At 49.3% G+C, this 21699-nt stretch overlaps 1 protein-coding gene across 10 annotated transcripts in view; it reads right to left on the reverse strand.

The window, feature by feature from the left end:
- Positions 1-541: 541 nt before the first annotated feature.
- Positions 542-21699, reverse strand: part of GRINA (glutamate ionotropic receptor NMDA type subunit associated protein 1) — a 44121-nt gene continuing 22963 nt past the window's right edge. For 9 of the 10 annotated variants that reach the window (XM_089518214.1, XM_089518217.1, XM_089518218.1 and 6 more), the window contains 6 exons: positions 9541-9886; positions 8861-8973; positions 7902-8102; positions 7613-7741; positions 6183-6326; positions 542-1818 (listed from right to left, as the gene is read on the reverse strand). In XM_089518214.1, coding sequence (XP_089374340.1) covers positions 1669-1818; positions 6183-6326; positions 7613-7741; positions 7902-8102; positions 8861-8973; positions 9541-9865 — 1062 coding nt within the window. In that variant the 5' untranslated portion in view covers positions 9866-9886 and the 3' untranslated portion in view covers positions 542-1668. Of the gene's footprint in view, positions 1819-6182; positions 6327-7612; positions 7742-7901; positions 8103-8860; positions 8974-9174; positions 9235-9540; positions 9887-21699 lie in introns of all 10 variants that reach the window. The other variant, XM_089518224.1, reaches the window with a different exon arrangement.

Genomic DNA, 21699 nt, shown 5'->3' on the forward strand with positions numbered 1-21699 from the left:
TTCTTCTTTTCTTGCCAGCTCACTCCATCTTCTACCTGGCAGCTCTGCACATACTTAAACATGGCTCCTGCACCACCTCTCCATCCTCTCTTCTACAACCTAAACATACCCAGCTCCTCTGGCTATTTTTCCTCTTAATGGTCTTACTATCTTGGTTGTCCTCCTTTGGACACGTTGCAGCAGAAGAGAGCGGCACGGTCACTTCCTTTGATCTGGACACTGGACTCCATGCAGCCCAGAATTGCAATGGCTTTTTTGGCTGATGCATCAAATTGTTGGCTCATTCTGCAAAGGGATCTTGCAGCACCTTTGAGAACGAGGCACCGCCTCCCTCATGGGGACCCCCACCCCAGGGACAGCCCCTTACCAAGGTTTGCATGAGGCTCCCCACGTTCATAGGGCCACGTTGTGGGGGGAGTACTGCAGTCCCCTCTGACCCAGGCTGGTGCTGGTCATGCCTCCTCTTTGAGAAGGACCCTTCATCTCCCTCCCACCCAACCCTTCCATAATGTGCCCATAGACAGACAAGACGGGAGGATGCTGAGGTCTGGTACATTCCCACTTTTTATTAGGACATCCTATTGATACAGCTTTAGTGCAAAGGCTGGCCCTGGGGGCACAGTAGTAGTAGTAGTAGTAGTGGCTGCTCAGCATGCAGTTGTGCAGGGCCCCCTCAAGCCAGCCCCATGGGTTGGGGGAGGGAAAGGGGAGGGAAAGGGGGCAGCGCCTACCCACCTGTCTGCCTGCCCACCTGCCCCCCTCCAGGTGACATAAGGGGTCAGGAAATGTCTTCATATCTCGGTATAAAAGGTCGCAGCAAAGAGAGCAAGGAAGGGTTCGCTCTGCCCCACATCGCAAACACAACACCCCCCCCCCCCAAGCTGGACAGAGGGGAGCAGAGGCACCCAGCTCCTCCGGACGGCATTCAGGAAAGGGAAAGGGGGCCCACAAGGAGCCCCAGACACACACAGGCAAAGCCCTGAGAGAGATGTCGGGCAGAAAGGGCAGAATAAAGGGGGGCTGTCACTGGGGTGGGAGACCGAATGTGAGCAGTACCCCCCAAAATCAGCCTTGGCCCCTTGGTGGGTGAAGAGGAAAGAGAGGAGGAGATGGAGGTAGCATGTTGGCATGCCAAGGGAAGAGGAGGAGAGTCCTCAGAACTAGATTTAACATCTCCAGATCAAAATACAAAAGAGAAGGAATGTGTGGGAAGAGGAATGGAGGAGAAGAGAGAGAGAGTGACAGAGAAGTGCAGCCTATGTACAGCCCCCCAAATCTCCCATGGCCAACCTCCCCCACTCCCTCCTGCCCACCACCCTCCCAAAAGACTGACCCTCCCCTTTGGGGAATCCCCCCCCTGCACCCCTTCCTTTGTCCCATAGCCTTCCCTTCCCTGAGAAAGCACCAACTTGTGGGGGGAGCGAAGGGCAATGCCTCAGGTGGGCAGGAACACACACACACACATGCACACTCCCACAGTCTCACACACAAAACCAAAAGGGGTCAGGGGGGGCAAAAGGAGAGGAAGGGGAACCACAATGATAAGAAAGAGATGGGGGGGTCTTGCGAGGAAGGGTCCCTACGGTGATGATGATGATGATGGCGGCGCTGCTGCTGCCAAAAGAGGGAGCCGCATGACCGACCGCCCGCCCGCCCGCCTTTCTGGCGCTAGTCCTTGGCCCGCCCGATGATGGCCAGGATGTAGAGGAAGATGTTAATAATGTCTGTGTAGAGGTTGAGGGCGGCAAAGATGTATTCCTCGGGACTGAGGGCCAGCTGCTTGTTGCCCAGGATCATCTGGGTGTCCACCGCCAGGAACTGCAACCGGAGAAAGAGAGAGGAGAGGGGCATTAGCGGGCTCCCAGGACCGCCACTGCCGCCGCCATTCCTGCGAGGCTCTCCCCAGTTCCCATCCCAGGCCAAGAGGCCCCCCAGCCAAAACCTGAGACCCAGAGACTCAGCCCCTGGTGATGCCAAATAGTGAGGTGCATTGCATGACAACCACAATGGCTCACAGCTCCTCATTCAGACACTAGAGGCCTCATTCCCACTTACAGGTAAATCAGTGTGCAATCCGAATCAATGGATTCATTTGCCTGATCGCATTTCCCCCCTCTAAAATAACCCACTTGTGGTTCACATTCATGCATGAATTGATTCAAAATGGACCCGTTCCAGCCAGGCAAAAGGCAAATTTAAATCCATTCCGATCCACATCTGGTCCAGACTTGTGCAGAATCGATTCATCAAGAAAGATGTGGAAAAAGTCAGCATCAAAAAGACGTGGGTTAAATGGGTCTGGCTTCAGTGATTTGGTTTAAGTGGGAACCAGGGTCATTTGAACTGGTTCAAACCGATTTGTGATCCGTTTTAAAAGGTAGTGGGAATCAGGCCACATATTCAGAACGCATTTTCCTGTCTGGATCCAAAATTAAGCTGGAAACCTTTGCTAGTAGGGCTGTTTCCGGATCAAGGTGGAAGGAGGGGATCCTTCCTTCTCACTTACTTTGGGAGACAGGATCAGGAACCCGCAATAAAGAGTCCTTGCTTTTGTGGTTGTGGTTGTGGTTGTTGTGTACTTCAAGTCATTCCTGACGTATGGCGACCCTAAGGCAGTTCAAACCTACCATGTGTCAGGATTGGGCCAAACTGGTCCAGAGATTATTGTGCTGGGGGCCCTGTGTGCATCGAGGGTACAAGGACGGTTATCCTGGGTCTATTTTTTATTTGTTGCTTGCTGTGTTTTATTATTTAATGTAAATATGTAGTAATATGTATTATGTTTTATTAGTCTTGTAGAATATATGCCAAAGGCAGGTTTATTTTATGTTATTCTCTTCTATTTTTAGCTGATTGTATGTAAATAAAGCTTAATAATAATACAATCCAACAGTGCCCTATGTATGTATGGTTGCGCTATGTAATGGTTTCAACTGGAAGGAATGAGGTGATCTTATGATGCCACACTTGGTTCTGGTTCTGTATGAATATGCTGGGGAATGTCAAGAGTATAATGAAGGGTCTACATCAGGCGTGTTAACTGACATATATAGAGCCATATATGCTATAGCTATAGATTTATGATGATATGATTGACGCATTGTTCCTATTAGCTGATATCGTGTGTAGAAACTGGTTCTATCATTATGGGAGGGGAGGAATGTGGATTTGCTGTATATGTTAAACCATCAGGGAACACACATTGTTAGTGGCTGATAGATGGTTATAGAGCTGGATAAATAGGTGATGCCTTTATATTTTAAACATGTTAGTGGCACAGTCTAGGAAAGGAATGTGTAGGAGTGTTTTTCCTTTCCTGGTTTGATAAGGTTTGATAAGAGAAGATGGCCTGAGAAAGAAGGGAAAACAACCAAAGGAGAGGCAAATGTTTGGGAAATGGGAGTAAAAGGAATAAGTCCACGCATTTTGTACAGTGGAGCTATTGCTTTGATGGCCTTCTGCTTGATGTTTGTGTGTTTCAGGTTCAGTTCTGTCCAAGAAACCTTACTAGTTGCATCCCTATGACTTTATAAATAACGTTTAATAATAATAATAATAATAATAATTCAGAAATTAATAAAAGCTTGCTGATCATCCTCCGAAGCCTGATTTACAGAGTTTGGGGGAAGGGGTCAACTAGTTCTGACATAATGGGGTCTTCTTTGTCATTGCCATCCTCTACTTGCTTTCATTGCAGCCTAAAGATCCTACACACAAACACACAAGCTCTCTCTAGGACCTAAATGCCTTCAAGGCACCAGATTCCCATCTGATCCTGGAAGCTAAGCAGGATCAGCCCTGGTTAATCCTTGGAGGGGAGACCATCAGGGAATCCCAGGTTCTGTAGGCTCTGTTTCCAAGGAAGGAACTGGCAAAACCACCTCTGAGGATTTCCTTGCCTAAGAAAACCCTCTGAAATTCATGGGATCATCATACATTTACAGATGACTTGAAGGTGCGTGCGCACACGCACACACACACTAGCACATGATCTAAATACTGGGACCAGATCCTGACTTGGAAGCTAAGCAGGCCAAGCCCTGGTTAGTCCTTGGATGTGAAACTGCTGACAAATCCCAAGTACTGTAGGCTGTATTTTAGAAGAAGGAACTGGCAAGGCCACCTCTGAGGATCCCTTGCCCAAGAAAACCCTATTTAAGGCAGGTCAGAGTGGCAAAGTCATCTGAGTGTTGGACTAAGACTCTGGAGACCAGGGTTTGATCCCCAGCTCAGGCATGAAACCCACTGGGATCTTGGGCAATAAGTCACACTCTCTCAGCCTCAAGGGAAGGCAATGGCAATCCTCCTCTGAACAAACCTTGCCAGGAAAACCCCATGATAGGGTTGCCTTAGGGTCACCATAAGTCATAAGCAACTTGAACACAACAACAACAACAACTACTACCCTAAAGCTGGGTTTCCCAAACTGTGCTCTGGGGAGCCCTTAGGGCTCCGTCTGGACTTCCAAGGGCCTCCGCAGCCGCTCCAGGAAAATGAAAAATAGAAATTGAATGAAATTAAAGAATAGGAATATAGTCTTATATATATACTCTTAAACATCATTAAGTTGTAAGACATAGGGTAGGCCTCTTAGGGGCTCCCCCATAGAAATAAAGGCTCCGTAAGTCAAAAAGGTTGGGAACCCTGCCCTAAAGGCACTATATCCAGTCTTGGAAGCTAAGCAGGGTCAACCCTGGGTAGTCCTTGGATGTGAGACAGCTGGCAAACCCCAAGCGCCATGGGCTATACACTTGTCTGTCCATATTCACTAGGGTTAGGGGCACAAGACCCCCGTGAATATGGAAAAACTGCAAGTAACAAAAACACCACGTTCTTACCTGAGAGGACACCACTCTAGGAATCTCTAGCTCCTCCAGGGCAACGTCCAGCAGACACTGACCATAGAGTTGCGCTGGAGGAACTACGAATGCCCAGTGGAGTGTTCTCTCTAGGAATCTCTAGGTCCTTCAGTGCGACTTTTAGTTAAAGGTGACCACAGAGTTGCACTGGAGGACTTAAGAGATTCCTAGAGAAAGAACATATTAATCAAATCTGGGAATAATCAAAGCTGCAAATATCAAAGCCGCAGATGTGGAGGGATGAGTGTATTTCAGAGGAAGCTACTGGCAAAACCACCTCTGAAATTCCTTGCCTAAGAAAACCCTCTGAAATGAATGGGGTTGAAACAAGGCGACAGGCGACTTAAAGGCGCATACGCACACGCACACCTTGAGGAGAAGAGAGCGGAGGGAAAGTCCTTGTGCCCCAATGACTGGGAGGGAAAGAGGAAGCTAACTAAGCAAGAATACTAGAAAGCCTGCAAGTTGCAGCAACAAATTAATCAAGGCTTGTGTTTTTGTAGCTGAGCTGGCAATTGGGACCCAGCCCTTTCCTCTTGCCTGGAGTCCAGCCCCCCAAAAACGGGAGAATCTGCACCTCGTCTCCTGCCTGGAGATGGACCATGAAAGCTGGGGGCTCTGGGGCAGGCTGTGGGATCTGGCCTGTGAAGAACCCTCATTCCGCTGCGGAGAAGGAGAGGACATGGGGCGGCTGGACTGAGGGAGAGGTGGGGAGCAGGAATGGCCAGTGATCCACTAGGATGACCCCTGCCCCCCAGATACACACACAAATGGGGAACTGGCCCCTTGAACCACCAGGTGCTCCCTGCCAGGGCATCTAGCGAAGCAGCATCTCTGGGTTATTCAAGGCCCCACAGCCCCCATAACCTGGCATGCAAGTGGGAGAAGGGTGGGCAACTGAGAGAGACCAGGGGGCTACAGAAACCCTTTCAAGAGACACTGGGGGGCTGCACCCCTCCCCAGCCACACACCTCTGGAAAATAAAGCAAAAAGCATTTTGTCCCCAAGTGCCCTCTTGTGGGTGCAGGGGCCATGTTCTCAGGGATACCCCCCTTTGCCACTTTAGGCCCAAGGAGAGGCTTTTAACTGTTCACTTCCTTTTTGAAAGAACCCCCCTGGCCCTAAAATGGCTTGGTGGGGAAAAATGTGGTGAAAATGTCCCCCAGGTCCCTTGAGGGGATCTGAGGGGCTTTCTGGCTCCTTCGGCCGCACCTTGCCCACTCCTGGAAGGGGCACTCTTAGAGGACATGGGGCCAGCTGGCCAGTCAGAGGGGCTCAATGGGGATGCCCCCTGCCACCCACTTGGCCCAGAGGCAGACTCACACAGGTGAAAAGGAGGGCGCCCAGAGAGGCGTAGACGATCTGCATGATGCGGTTCCGGATGAAGATGCAGAGGATGGCGAAGATGAAGAGGACCATCAGGCAGACGATCAGCACCCCTCGGCACGAGGTGAAGTCGTACTTGGTCTGCAGGGGTAAGGAAGGCCCAAAGAGGGCCAGGGGTCAGTAGGGCCCCCAGATGTGCCTCCCCAACCCCCAGCCCTTAGGCCACCCCCCCCCCAGACCCATCATGACTAGCTCTGTCCCAGTGGCCCAGTTCAGCTAGCATTGGGTCATGCTTGGCATTGATGAGGCCCAAAGGGCACTTGGCTACACAAAATGGTAGAGCCTCTCTTCATTCCAGCCTGACCTGTACAAAGTGGCACACCTGCCTAGTTTTATACTTAATGTAGCACACAAATAAGCAGGGGAACTCACTGCCACAAGATATGGTGATGTCCACCAATTTGGAATCCTTTTAAAAAGGGAGGAAAGAAATTCTGGGGGGTGTCAGTAGAGGCCAGACAGGATGGGTGGGTCAGATGCCAGGAGCTGCCCGCTCCCAAAAAGGACTGGGAGGGCAAAGATGGGCAGGAAGGCCCCTTGCCTCTCAAGCCCTACTTGTGGGCATCCCATAAACCCCTGCAGAGAATGTGTTGGCCTGATTCAGTCAGGCTCTCCTTCTGCTCATTGCCAGTGATGTAGTGGTCAGTTTCAAGGTGTGGGCTCCCTCGGGACAGTCTCAGTAGCCACACTCCGTCCCACACGTGTAAAAGCTCAGGTTGCTGTTTTGGTGTGAAACCATTTCTAGCTATCTTCTTCGTCTCTATCAGGACCTGGTCTTTTGCAGAGCTAGTGGCTCTTGCCTACTCACATCCTAGCCAGCCCTAAATACTTTGGAGTGCAACAGGGAACGTCCCTAACTAAACACCCTTGACTCCCCTCTCCATCCACAATGAGGATGGCAGCCGAACCCACAGGGAAGTGCAAGAGCAGGGTGGCAGGCAACAACCGCTGCTGTCGCTTCTCCTTGGAAAGCCCTGGGACTTCTTGAACACACCCTACAACCCTGTTACGCTACTGAATGAAAGAAGGAATGGGATGTAGGGGACCATTGCACAGAACTCCAATTGTCCTGAACTCTGTGTAAATGCAGCACAATCCAGGAAAAAGATGCCCCCCATGCAGAGGTCTCTTGCCCCCTCCCCAAAGCCTTTCCAGGCACAGGAGGGCCCAGCCGAGGCTCTTTTGCTGATCCAAGAGCACCTGTACACTCACAGCAGAAGAATGTGGGACCATGGCGAACAAGGGCCCTAGAGAGGACCTTAATGGAGCAGGTCCCTTTGCCCACAAGGCGGTGGGGCGGGTGGGTAGAGACCCAACCAGCTTGGCACATTCATGGCAAATGGAGGGGGGACAAAAGGTGCACCCACCTGCAGGGAGAAAATGACTACCGTGAAGCAGACGACTGTAGTGATGCCCACAGCCATGATGACGGCCTCCGTGTCATAGAAGCTGGCGATCATGCCCACCATGTAAGAGAGGCTCACTGTCAGGATGGACTGGGGAGAAGGAAAATAAAGGAAAGGCAGCCCCGTTGAGTCTCCAAGGACACCAGAACCTTTCCTGGCTCCATCCCTCACTAACTGCCCATCTCGCTGCCTTGCTGGACCCCACCTGCCAGTACCAGTGTCCTCCCTGCTACCCAGTCCAGCTCCCTACCAGGGCCACGAGGTTCCAGGGGTGCTTGCGCCGGAACTCCCCGCAGCAGCTGAGGACGATGAGGGAGATGAAGAAGACAGCATAGGAGACATAGTACGTCCAGACGTTTCTCCGCACAAAGCCCTTCACGCCTTTCACGAAGGTGAAGATGGCCACAAAGGCAAAGGTGACTGACAGCTGGATGGTCAGCACCAGGAACACCTGCGGGGCACAAGGACAGGGGCTCAATCAGTGGGGATCTCCAAAGGCCAGACCCACAACAACGCCAGTGCCCACCCTCAGTGGCATCATCGGGGGTGTGAGAGGTGTGTGGACCACACTGGGTGATACCCCAGAGGAGGGGTGACACGTAGCTGAGCACATTCCCTCCCTCCAGTGCTCTGGGCACCTTCCCTATCTCCCTCCCATGCACCATTTTGCTCCAGAGTAAACTAGCACACAGGGATGTTCTGCCCCCACAAGCCCCCCATCTGGGTTACACCTGGTGGAGGAACACCACTGCCAATCCTGTTCTGGAAGGGGTCATGGGCACCATGTCCAGGGCAAGGGTCTTCAAACAGGTGGGATGGGGTAGGGGGTGGCTTTCATGTTGGCACTTGCGGGTTTGATTTCACACTTTTTGCCTGAGTAAGTCACGCAGCCTCAGACATGCCTGTTTGCTGGAAGGGGTTCCCCACACACACACACAGCAGGTCATCAGGGTTTCAGGTGACATCTTGCTCATCCCTGCAACTTGGAACACTTTGCACATAGGACCAGCCCTGTCATGTTCTGCTTTCCAAAGCCATGTGCTCTTCTGCAGTCAGGCACCACCACAGGGCTGAGGATGGGATTTGAATTCATGACCCCACAGCTTGAGTGACTCTTATGGTGACACTCTCAGGCCAGCCCATTCCTCCTCACCAAGCATTTCCACCACCACCTCCCCTCTCCTTCTGCACCCCTCCCACACTCCTCACCTTGCGGATGAAGGCCTGGCGGATGTTCTTGTCATCCCAGTTTGTGGGGGGGAAGTCCTCGTTGTCGTAGTAGGAGGGCGGCCCATCCTCATGGTAGTTGCTGTGCAGTGGTGCTGGGGACAAAAGAACAGTGGAGCTAGCGGCCAAGGTCAGGGTCAGAATCCATACCCACATCCCACCTCTGCCCTACATGCTGTCCCTCCAAGTGCTGGAAAGAAGGGGGCATTTCTATGTGGTGCAGGCCCTCCTGCCTCTCTGGTCCTGTCTGCCTCCTGAGTCCCCCAGCCCTCATGGCAGCAGGGGGGGGCGCTCACCGATCCGCGCGGATGTGGTGCCTGCTCTCCATACCACATAGACAGGGTGTCTCGCTCCATCTTGGAGGCCAGAAGGCAGCAAGAGAAGAAAGGAAGCTGAGTGGGGCCCTGGAGCAAAGCCCCGTGGAAAAGCGGGCCCTCGCTCAAGGGGCTTCCTGTGGGGCAGGCCAGCCCCCTGCTGCAAGGATGCCTTGACTAGAGGGGTGGAGAGCACCACCTGGGAGAGCAGCCCCCTCCCCACCCATAACAGCAAGACCTGTGCAAATACCCCCGACACCTGTGCCAAGTAGACGGGGACGCCCCTCTGAAATCCCCATCTTCCTAGGCTCTCCTCTCCCCCACCAACCCACCACGCAGGCAACTTACAGTTTGGGTCCTGAGGGACTCCTGGATGCGGTTGAGCGTAGGGCCCCTGTGGGTACGGCCCCTGCGGATACGGCCCCTGCGGGTACGGCCCCTGCGGGTAGGGCCCTTGTGGGTAGGGTCCAGCCGCTGGGTATGGACCTTGAGGATAGGGCCCCTGCGGGTAACCAGGCTGGCCATAGGCCACAGGCTGGAACGGGGGCTGCGGGTAGGGGGCCGGTGGGTAGGGGGGCTGGGCGTAGCCGGGTGGTGCAGGAGGCTGCTGTCCGGGGAAAGGTTCGCCCGACACTAGGAAGCTCTTCTCGTGCGACATGACTGCCACGCTCATGGGTGCGCCACTACCTCAGAGCTAGAAAGAGAGAGAGAGAGGATGAGAGACTGAGAGGAGAAGAGCCCCAGAAGGACCCCTCCCCAACCACCGACCCCCATGGCCCACCATTCATGAATGGCTTTCTCCTTCCTTCCATGGGACTGAGAGCGGTTCACAGAACAGATTAAAACCAAGCCCCATTAAACAGCTAAAAAAGGTAAATTATAATTAAGTTATCCTGTTAAGACACCGCTAATTCTAAATGGTATAACGTCTTGCCATGACATCCCCCCATATGCAAATGGTATGCAAATAACATAAATACAGTGGGTCCTTGTTATCTGCTGGGGTTTGGTTCTTGGATAACAAAATCTGTGGCTGCTGAAGTCCCATTAAATGCAATGACATAGTAAAACGGCGTCACTTAGATAAAATAGAAAATCAAGGTTTGCTATTTGGAATTTATGCTTTTTCTGAATATGTTCAAGCTGTGGGTGCTGTATAATGTTTAATATGAAAGTGCATTTAAAAACAAAACAAAATCAGAACAATAAGAATAAAAGAGTTCAAGGGTGGGTCTTATTCCAGGCTATGGGTCAAATGCTACCTTATTCCAGGGCATGAAGAACATCCTCCTAGTTACCCAGGGAGGTTGGAGGAAGAAGTGGCAAAGCCATGGGGCTCCTGCATGCTGGCATAAGGGATCTGCTCCTTGCACCCACATTTACCCAGAGGAAGGGGTCCCCCCCTTAAGAATTATTATTACTACCAGCTCCCCCCCCCTCAAAGCAGGGGGCTTCCCAAACTGGCAAGAGGCAGGAGGTCCCTAAGGGGTCTCTCTTTTGCTGCTCTCTGTGTGTCTAAGAGGAAAGTCTTTATGCTAAATAGAAAGGATTATACCAGGCTAGGAAGGCAGCATAGAGCTTGGAGTGCCTTGCCCAGTAATTAGCTTAAGAGGCTGCGGAGTTCCAAAATGTCAAAGTACGTCATTTCATCCCTGGCGCCCCTCATTGTGGCCCCTGGCTCCTTGCACAGTCCCTTTGGAGGCCCTGTCAAGCGGAAAGAGACCGGACCGGACGGACCAGACCCACAACCTCCTGCATTTCTGCAACTGGGTCCCAATTCCCTCTAAGTGGCAATGCCAGGGTGGAGTCACCATTGCACACAATATTAAACTGGTTTCTTGTTGGGTTGCAGATTTGTGTTTCTTGCCTTCTCCAGTGCTGGAAAAACGTTCCTTAGGAAAGAGACCCCCAGGACCACTAATGCATTTGGATTTAGTCACTTAAAATAACGCATGCTATCAATGTGTTACCCATGCTGCTTCATATAAATTTTGGTATAAATGATAACCTTTAATGACCCCTAGATGAACTCTGTCCACCATTGCCAGCAAGGCACAAGGACATGTACCACACCCCTGAGGGGTACCCACATCATCATATCTAGAGAGTCGCATAAGAGGATTATCATAGGACCAGGAAGAGCAAATATTTGCCTTGCCTGAGGCTCTTGCCTCCCCAGGGTCTGTTGTCCGAGCAGCTTAAGACCACTAAGACAATCAGACAGGGACATCCAGGTGAAAAGCAAGTAATTAAACACCTTTGTTCTCACCATCAAGCACCTTTGCCAGAGGCAAGATTTTGCCTATAAATATCATCAGATTTGCCTGTTCACTGGGCCAGTCTGGACTTCAGGGGGAAGCTCTGTCCCCTTGAACCCTGACCTGGCTCCTGGCTCCTGATTCCTGGCCAGTCATTCCATGGCTGAGCCTCATGCCATCCTCATCATATTCCATTTGGATTCCTGGAGGGAGTCTACATTCTGGTACGTATCACCCCAGTGATGCCTAAAAACCTATTCCATGCTAACCTATGCTTTTCCTGAGCCTTGTATGTGTGTGTGTATGCTAGTGAATCGTATGTGCTTTTCCCCTTATAAATAAATTGGTTATTAATTCTAGAAGTCTGTCTCAGCTCCATTTATTGGTCAAATCCCCTGGTCTGCTCCGTATACATATCGGGAGACGATTCTGCAAGGGCCGTCGTAGCAGGCCCTCCTCTTGCAATATTTGAGCTAATAACAATAACAATAAAATTCCCCTAAAAGGACCCTTGGCTACAATTTGGTGGAGAAAGCTTGGGCATAGAACTCTCCCCCGAAATCTGGACTTTCCAAACTGATCACTTGGGCTGTCTAGATCTCGGAACGTAGGGAGAACAGGGATTCCAAAAAGGCCGCTGCAGACAGGAATAAATAGGGAGGTGTGTGTATGTGTTCTTGTGCGCTTGGCCATAAGGGCAAAAGGGCTATCTTGGGTTGGCTGATCCCATTTCTGGCTTTGGCTGGATGTTCTGCTCATTGGCTCTGGTACGCCATCCAGTGGTGGGCCCCAGTCACCCCTGGGCGTGTTTGTCGGAGTAGGCTCCCAACGCCCTATTTTTGTTTTCTCTCTCCGTGGGTTGGAAAAAGTTACTAGGGACACCCTGGCCAGGCATCCTGAAAACTTTCCCACTCCAGAACCTAAGCTTACAGTTAAAAGTTAGTGCAAGGAACCACTGCAGCCAAATCCAGGCATTTGGGCTGCAGTGCAAAAAGGAGTCCCAAGCAAACCTCCAGGTTGAGGCATCCCTCACATGGAAGAGCCTGTTTTAAAATGGTGAGCCAAGGAACCCTTAAGGTCTTGGCATGTTTGGTTTGAAGCCAGTGGGTCTTAACTCCTAGCTTCCCCCAGGTGTGTACCTCTTAAAGGTCACAGCCCATCCAGCTAAGTGGTTTTAAAACCCAGAGCTTTCTTTTTTGGTGTGCCTTCTAAGGGACACCCCTTCTGGCTGCATTGGTTTTAACCCCAGCCTGTCACCACTAAAGCTACAGTATTGTGGATTGGAAACAGACATATCCCTTTCCATTGTGTTATCCCAAAACAAAGCCAGAGAATAAAGGTCCCATAAAACATAACCCAAAAATCACAGTCACAAATCCCCCTTGAACGGGTGAGGTAGGCAAAGGAGGGAGACATCCTGGTCCGGAAGCCTAAAGCCCGGGGTCAAGGGAGGGAAAGGCAGCTCCAAGGAGTGCCATTTGTGGGAGCCTCAAGGAGGTCCCAGGAAAGGAAAAACTCAGGCAGGAGTCTAGCTGGGGGCCAAAGTTTGGGCTGTTAGCCGGGCCACGCCGGAGTGGAGCTACAGCATCTGAACTCCCCAGTGAAAGTGAGGCAGGGCTGAACTGACTTCTGACCGGGTCTAAACGGAGGATAACCCTTAAGTCGCTACCTGCAGGAGCGCCGGGCCCTCGCGTGAATTGGGCGGCGTCCCTGACCCAGAGTTACATTTAGGGGTTCTGTGGAGTCCTCAGGGAGGATCCCAGGACAGCAGCTCACTGTAGGACAGAGAGTTGCACCAGGTTTAGGTGGAAAAAGAGGCCCCGGTTCCATAACCTCTCCCAGCCTAGGATTCAACATGGACATACCATCCGTAGAATAGCATAGTATAGAAGAAGGACCCCAAAAGTCAGAACCCTAGAGGTTGCCTGGCTTTGAACTTCTCCCTTAGCAAAAAGAGGAGAAAAATAGCAAGACGCCCCTTAAGGGTCTTGCAGTTTTGAGCAAGTGGTTTTATCCCAAGCTCTTCTGTGGAGAAACCTCTTAAGGTCTCCACCAATTCGGGCTACAGTTGGGTCAAAACCCTTAGCCCACCACACAGAGGAGATTTTGCAATTTTGCAACAGCCAGTTCCCAGCTCATTGTCCTCCCACCGGAGGTCAAGACACAGAGATATCCCAAGGACCCCACCACTAAAATGGAGAAGAAAATTAGAGAATTGATAGCCCAAGTCAACCTCCTCAGAGAGGAAAATTCCACTCTGGCAGCTAGGATCCAGAAATTGGAAATAGCCTCTAAGCAAGAACCATCCCTTTTCCCCATCACAGAAGCTTGTGTGATGGCAGAATTGTTGGGCCCCCTGAATCAAGAGACCAGCCTCACATGGATGCTTCGGGCAGCAAACAGCCTCCCATCTGCCACAGGCTTCCATTTAACACAGCTAGCCAGATTATGCATGTCTCCTGCACACAGAGATATGCTAGAATCAGCAGTACTGTTTAGGAACCTTGTGTCCAGAGATATGTACTCTTGCATGGGAGAAATCTTGAACCTATTGTGGCCAAGAGAAGGTGTCAGGAATCTGTACCATAGTCTAAAGCAAAAAACAAATGAGGATCCAGAGGCATACATTGCCAAAAAGGTTTTGCTGGCAAAGGTAGCTCTTTCCCCCGAGGAGAGGGAGACAGAGTTTTTCAGTGATTTACTTGAGGGATTCCATCCCAAGAGCAAAGCAGTTTTGGACCGTCTAACCGAAGGGCAATATGGGGGACTTAATGCCCTTCACCCGATGTTGGAGTTGCTTTTCATAATGTTCCGTGTGAAAGTAGCAAAAAGGCAAGAGAAGGCCCTAGCTCAAAAAAGGGAGAACAAAAAGAAAAGTAGGGTGAGTGCCCCAAGAGAATGCTTTTCAGGTCCACCTAGAAGCCCCACTCAGCCTGCTCCCACTCCCCAAAGGGAGATGGCAACATCAGATGGTGCAAATCTTACCAGCGTACAGCCCCCAGAAACCCCCCAAAGACCCCATTCCCCTCATTCCCAAGGGACAGACACCAGCAGTTGTCCTGCAAACCTCAGACAGACAACCCCTCATTGCCCACGTAAAAAGGAAAATGTCTCTCTTCCTTCTAGAAACACTTCTGCTGCAGTTTGGACTACAGTCCTCAAGCAGAAAGGTCACAGCCAGGCCCCACATGGGCACCCAGGGGCCAGAAGGGTCAAAACACCAGAAAGTAGGACATGGACTCCCTCCTGGGAAAAATACCCCAAGCCTTGGAAACCTTTCCAGCCAGGCATGCCAGGAAAAGGAAACCCTAGAGGTCATTCATCCCATCCCCGTGGTTCAAGTTGGAATGGCACTGGGAGATGTGTTCCCCCAAGGAGGCACAAGCCCAGCTCCGTGGAAGAAACAGCAGGAATGGGTGACACTGTTTCAGCCCAGTTCCTTGACCAAGAGGTGAGCCACACTGTCTCAGCCTCAGTTCCCCCGTCCCCCACCGCATGGCAAGGAAGACAGGCCCCAGAAAATAGCTTTCGAAAGGGTATCTTAGAGACTGCCCTTTGAGGAAGCATAGAACTCTGCAGGAACTCCAGGCATGTGCAGAGAACTTTGGTCCATGTTGAGATTTTAGAAAACAGGCAGTTTTCTTCTCCTCTTCTATAGTTTGCCTAATGCCACAGCCTAATGGAAAATTTGACTGCTAGAAGCCAAGAAAACTGAATCATGTGCAAAGGAAGTTGCAAAGCCCATCATCCTGGTTAGCTTAGGACTCAAATTCAGTTAATGGCAAATTGCCTTTGTTTCTCCTTTTGTGATTTACACCACTCAGGGTGTGAGTGGAGGGTTTGTCAACAAGGGAAACATGGTTTATCTCTGTAAAGTTTGCAACACCATGTTTGAGAAGGCCTCTTCTTTTCCTGCTCTGCAAATTAGAGATTGAGAAATGCCTCATTGTTTTCTGTTTGCTTACACTCTGCATGTGCTCAGATGCAATGCAGAACAAAAAGGTCAGAGCTGCAGGCTCAGGTTGTTTGCAGCACCCCCTGTTCCATGGAACTAGCCCATTCCCCATTGTGTTTGTCCTTTAGAGATCTCTTTTTGAGTTTCTTGGTATAGTTTGGTATAGTTATTCTGTGTATTTTAAGGTTTTAGATAGTACTGGGTTTGTAACAGTTCTATATTCTTGTTGTGTTAGTATTGGTGTTCTGACTCTACTTTTGGCAAGAGCCCACAATCTGTCTTTTCTTTAGTATAGGTTTGTGCTGTTAGGATTTTGTCTTTTGGATAAAGGCAAGTAGTCTATGTTATTGTGCCCCTCCAGTTCTTAGGAACACATGGTTGGGACCCAGAGTGTGTCTCTGCTGCCATGTGCTCAGGGCTTCATAAGTTTTAAGCTGTAGTTTCCTGTTTCAGTTTTTTCTGCTCTCCTCACATGCTCAGAGGCCTCCTGCCGCCCAACACCCCCATCTTCTCTTTTGTTATTCTTGCATTGTCCGAGAAACCTACTCCTTTGTCTTGTCTTCAGTAATCAATACTGTGTGTAAAGTTTTCGTAGACCTTCTGCTCAGCCAAACACTTTTCTTTTGCTCTTGCAAGCCCAATCTGGTCATCTTCCATGAGTCTTGTCCTACATCCTCCTTCCCTAGAGTAGGACTCAACAGAGCCACACTGTCTCAGCCCCAAACCAAAGTTTTGGTCTTTTCCTCAGGTGTTTTTAGCTGATTTTGTGTGCCTTTCTTCAGCTCCCCCTCTTCTAGTGAGTACAACATGCTCTTAGACTGTAATTTGGATGTTACTTGGTTAGACCATAGATCTCTTCTGTAATTATGGAGAATGTAAAGGGACAGGACTTTCTAGTTTTTTCTCTTGACCCAAATTTGGGCTACTTTTGTTGTTTTGGGTTGTGATAAGAAAACATAGCATCTTGTGAAATAAATCTGGTACTTAGGTATTTGAAAAACTAGACTTTCCATAGTCAGGCTGCTCGATCAGGAAAAGGGAGCCCCATTTGTCTCCCTTGCCTTAATTTGCATGGACTTGGCCAGCACAGCAGGGTCAGGCATTGTAAAGTTGTTCTGGTTTGTTCTTGTTTGTTTGTTTGTTTGCTTGACTGCCTGGGATTCAGGAGTTTGAAGGCAACTACCTCTTTGTCTAAAGTCTGTAGGCATTAATTCATGATCCCAAGTGTCTTTGTTTTTCTGTTAAGTAGTTATAAAGAGCCTCAGGTCAGCATAGTCTATCTGGGAAAAATGTCTTAGCTGCTGACTCTCAACCAAGGTATTTCCATACATGAATTTGTATTTGTACTTGTTTAATTGTTTGAGATTTAGGAGTATGAAGGAACTCCCTCCACTCTGTCTATTTTCAGAGCCTTGGAATTCATAGATGAGCCTCACTGGCAGAGCAGTCTACCTTTTTTGTCCTCCACAATTTATGTAGGACAGCACATCCACTGTTTAATTTGAAGTGTGTTCATACTAGTTTGTCTCACAAGTGCCCCGTCAGTCACAAGCTGTTGCTTCTGCTTTTCTCTTTACATGCTCAGAGACTATGCACTCTAAGCATGCCCAGGAATCCTCTTCTTTTCTCCTAGGAATTGGGAAGGATAGATTTCTCCATAGTTACTCTGTTCTTTGCTCTTTCCTGTGAGTGTTGCCAATAATGACTCACAGCACCTCCTAAAGGTTTTGCTTTGCTCTCTGCACATGATCAGAGACTAGGATCATGCTGCAAATATACCCAGTTTTGTTCTGCCTATGCTCAGAGAACTGAGTGATTTCTTCCACAAGGCAGTGGCTTATTTTTATGTTTTCATTTTGTTCTACAACTTTGAGACTGAGTGAAAGTCACACTCTCTCAGCCCAAAAATTAGCTGTGCCTTCTCATTTTTGTTATTGTTTTGTTCTATTTTTGCTGTTAGCCCTATGCATTTACGGCAACACCTTTGTTTTGGATTTCACTGTTTTGGCTAGCAGAGTTTTGGTCTTTCGATTGGTCTTTTAATGCTGCTTCCCATACACTATTTTGGTAACAGCAGGCCTAGTGGTCAAATCGCCTGACTGTGTGCCTTTGTTTTCATTTTGAGTTATTTTCTAGTCACAGTACTTTCCTGTGATACAGTTGTTGTTTTTGCTTTTGCTTTTTTCCCCCCATTTTTGCCGGTCAGGAAGCCCAATGGTTAGAGATTTTTGCCAAAGTTAAAACTTCTTCCAGGGCTGCTCCAGTTTATTTTCACTGTTTTAAAAGGAATGCTTCTAAAATGCACCCATGGCTGGACTACTCTGTTCAAATGGTGCAAGTACACCCAGGCACTGGGATCCAGCAAAGGAATAATTTGGCTATTTTGGATGTAGTTTTTGCTAAAAGTTGGACTAAATTTACACATCTTCACAGCAGCCTTGGTCAAGCTTGGAAATTGACCACAACCAAACAGTGCATTGCCTCACAAACCCCTTGGTTTTCCTTTATTAATGTTGTGTGTTTCTATACTCTGCATGTATATGCCAGTCCTATCCCTGGCCTCTATGTACTGTCTGTCTGCCTATTTAAGTGCCGGACAGTGGCCTCACTGAACTTCTCTGCCACTGCTTTAAATGTTGACCTCTCCCGCATTCTTCACCTATCAGGATTGGCTCCAGCGGGGAGCCAGGGAAAAATTCCTATCTTTTCCAGTAATTCCCATGGCACATAGACATAATTTGGAGGTCCTATCCTTTTCTTACAAAACTCCTATAGCAAAGCCAGCCTGGTCTCTGCGGGAGACCAGGGGGGGGAGAGAAGAAACTGTCCTCTTCATCCTCCAAGGCAAGTAAAAACCATATCTCTTTTCCACTTCTATTTTAAAGCTGACCTGCTCTGTCGGGAGCAAGGGGGGGGAGTCTGTCTTCCTCCATCCCCAGTGCATGTAAAATTCTATCCTGTCCTTGTTCTGTTCTCCTATATCCTCATGAGGAAGGTAAGCCTCCTACATTCATTCCCAAAAGCCGGACCAGACCCCACAGATGTCATCCCATCGATGCCATGATACAGGACTCTCCAAGCTGTTTCCCAGCCTTCGTGATGTTTCCTGCTCCAGGGTTGAGACTATTTTGCCTGCATCCTTCCTGTGATGTCCTCCATCCCCTGCTGCCATGGACATCCTCCAAAGGATCATTCAAGACACAACCGGTGTCCTCGCACCTCTGCTCCTGTTCCAAATGGTCCTCCATGGCCCTACCTACATCCAGATGCCTTTCTTATTGCTGTCTGTCCAGATGACAAGCTCCACAGACCTATCGCTGTTAGCTTTCATCACTGTTTTCCAAAAGCTCATTGCCTGCATTCAAGTGTTCCACATGTGGAACTACTCGCCACTGGACTTAAACTGCCATCTCATGGACATTAGCCCACTTCACCATGACCAATGCCCGCATACAGGATCTATGGCGCATCCTTCTGCCATATGGACATTGGCCACAAAGAAATTGTTTCTTGCAGGACAGCTATACCTCATGCCCGCATTCTCATATCCATACTGAGCCATCTGGCTCCCGCTGGACAAAACCTAACATGGACTCTGTCATTCCATATACAAACCACCAACTGTTTGGACTCATGTCACATCCATTTGCTCTTTTCAGTCATTGGACTCATTTCTATTGGTTGTTGCTTTTTCATACTGCATATTGACTGCTCATTGCTTTTCTCTTGGCCTATTGATGGCTTTTTCTATTGCTTATGTTTCCCATAATTCCTTTTTTCACCCCCACTTTTGACTTTGTATAATCTTTGGTATGTATGGTGTATGATTGGGTTCCAGACAATCAAAGGCTTCCCATGTGCATCACCAGTGTGATACTTCCCTTAATAGGATGCCCTCTCCAATATTCTCACACCAAAATTTCTATGGCAAAGATTAATTCGGAAAATACTCGTCCCCACCTGTGAGTCCTTGTAATTTCCGAGGGGGGGGAATGTTACCCATGCTGCTTCATATAAATTTTGGTATAAATGATAACCTTTAATGACCCCTAGATGAACTCTGTCCACCATTGCCAGCAAGGCACAAGGACATGTACCACACCCCTGAGGGGTACCCACATCATCATATCTAGAGAGTCGCATAAGAGGATTATCATAGGACCAGGAAGAGCAAATATTTGCCTTGCCTGAGGCTCTTGCCTCCCCAGGGTCTGTTGTCCGAGCAGCTTAAGACCACTAAGACAATCAGACAGGGACATCCAGGTGAAAAGCAAGTAATTAAACACCTTTGTTCTCACCATCAAGCACCTTTGCCAGAGGCAAGATTTTGCCTATAAATATCATCAGATTTGCCTGTTCACTGGGCCAGTCTGGACTTCAGGGGGAAGCTCTGTCCCCTTGAACCCTGACCTGGCTCCTGGCTCCTGATTCCTGGCCAGTCATTCCATGGCTGAGCCTCATGCCATCCTCATCATATTCCATTTGGATTCCTGGAGGGAGTCTACATTCTGGTACGTATCACCCCAGTGATGCCTAAAAACCTATTCCATGCTAACCTATGCTTTTCCTGAGCCTTGTATGTGTGTGTGTATGCTAGTGAATCGTATGTGCTTTTCCCCTTATAAATAAATTGGTTATTAATTCTAGAAGTCTGTCTCAGCTCCATTTATTGGTCAAATCCCCTGGTCTGCTCCGTATACATATCGGGAGACGATTCTGCAAGGGCCGTCGTAGCAGGCCCTCCTCTTGCAATATTTGAGCTAATAACAATAACAATAAAATTCCCCTAAAAGGACCCTTGGCTACAAATGAAACTCAACATTGCTGACCTAACATTAAAGCATTCTGTATGAATTCTAGATTCTAGAATCCACAACATTTCAGTACTATTTATTGATTTGCTTTACCTATCTGCTGCCTTTCTCCCACGGAGGACCCAAGGGGCTTCCAGGACAGAAGTTTTAGAGGAGTAAAAATGAATTTTAAAACCATGCAGACACTGCAGGTTTTTTTTTTGGGGGGGGGGAGGGTTGGACATTTTGCTGGCATCTGTGGTTGGCATGGAAGAGAGTGGGGTATATATACTGTTGGTTGAGAGGAAGCAATTTACATCCTGGGCACAAAATGCTGCTTGAAAACACTGAAATTCTGGACCATGCCAACAACTATCAAGTCGGAAGGCACAGGGAAGCCATTGAAATCCACAAACACCTGGACCACTTCCGCAGGAAAGAAGAAACCCTTAAACTTAGCAAAGCTTGGCTGCCAGGCCTGAAAAACACCAAAATCAAGACCCAGCAAACGCAAATGCAAATGCCAACCACTCAGGGCCAGGGGCTTCCCAGCAAACAAGGGATCATTAATTAAATAGAGCCCCTGAGGCCTTGCCATTCAATCCCAGAACAACACACAGATGAACATGCAAATCATTTCCTCTCCACCAACAGTATATATATCCCATTCTCTTCCATGCCAGCATTCATCCACTTATGGGACTCAAGATACACTACATCTGCAGCATTCCCTTCATCCACCGAGTGGAAGACGCTGCTGGAGTCTCCTTCTTTGGACTCTTTGAAACAGAGGCTGGATGGTCATGTGTCCCAAGGGGTACTTTGATTGAGAGCTCCTGCATGGCAGAAGGAGGGGTGCTTGGGTTGGAAGGCCCTTGGGGTCTCTTCCAGTTCTAGGATTCTAGGATCTTTTGTGCCTTTGACCTCAAGCCAGAAACAAGCCAGGAAAGCCAACACAGCCAAGGAGCTACATAACTTCCCAGAATTCAGCTGCCATCAACAGCTGAGTCACAGCATTTGGGATCAGCTGAGGTTTCTGGACACTTTTCAAAAGGCAGCCCTGCAAAATGCTGCTGCTGCTGCTGCTGCTGCTGATGATGATGATGATGATGACTTCTAACCCGCCTTCCTCCCAGCACAGGGACTCAAGGTGGCTGACAGGACACTGTGCCACTGGGGTCTGACAAAGGACGCCTACTGAGCATTGGTCAGTTGTGCTTCTGTCCACTCCACTCCTATCACACCCAACTGTTTGTTGTTGTGTGCCTTTGAGTTGTTTCTTAGTTATGACCACCCTAAGGCAAACCTATCATGGGGTTATCTTAGCAAGTTGGTTGAAAGGGGTTTTGCCATTGCCATCCTGCGGCTGAGAGGTGTGACTTGTCCATACCTTCCTTGGCCAAGCCCAGATTCGAGCCCTGCATTCTCCAGCACTCCAACCCCAGCAGAGGTTTGTCCTGGCAGGTGTTGCATTTACAGCAGTGGCTCTTACCCTTTGCCC

This window comes from Sceloporus occidentalis, unplaced genomic scaffold, assembly GCF_023333645.1.
Source record: "Sceloporus occidentalis isolate IW3139 unplaced genomic scaffold, rSceOcc1.0.p SCAF_3, whole genome shotgun sequence".
In the NCBI taxonomy this organism is placed as follows: domain Eukaryota; kingdom Metazoa; phylum Chordata; class Lepidosauria; order Squamata; family Phrynosomatidae; genus Sceloporus; species Sceloporus occidentalis.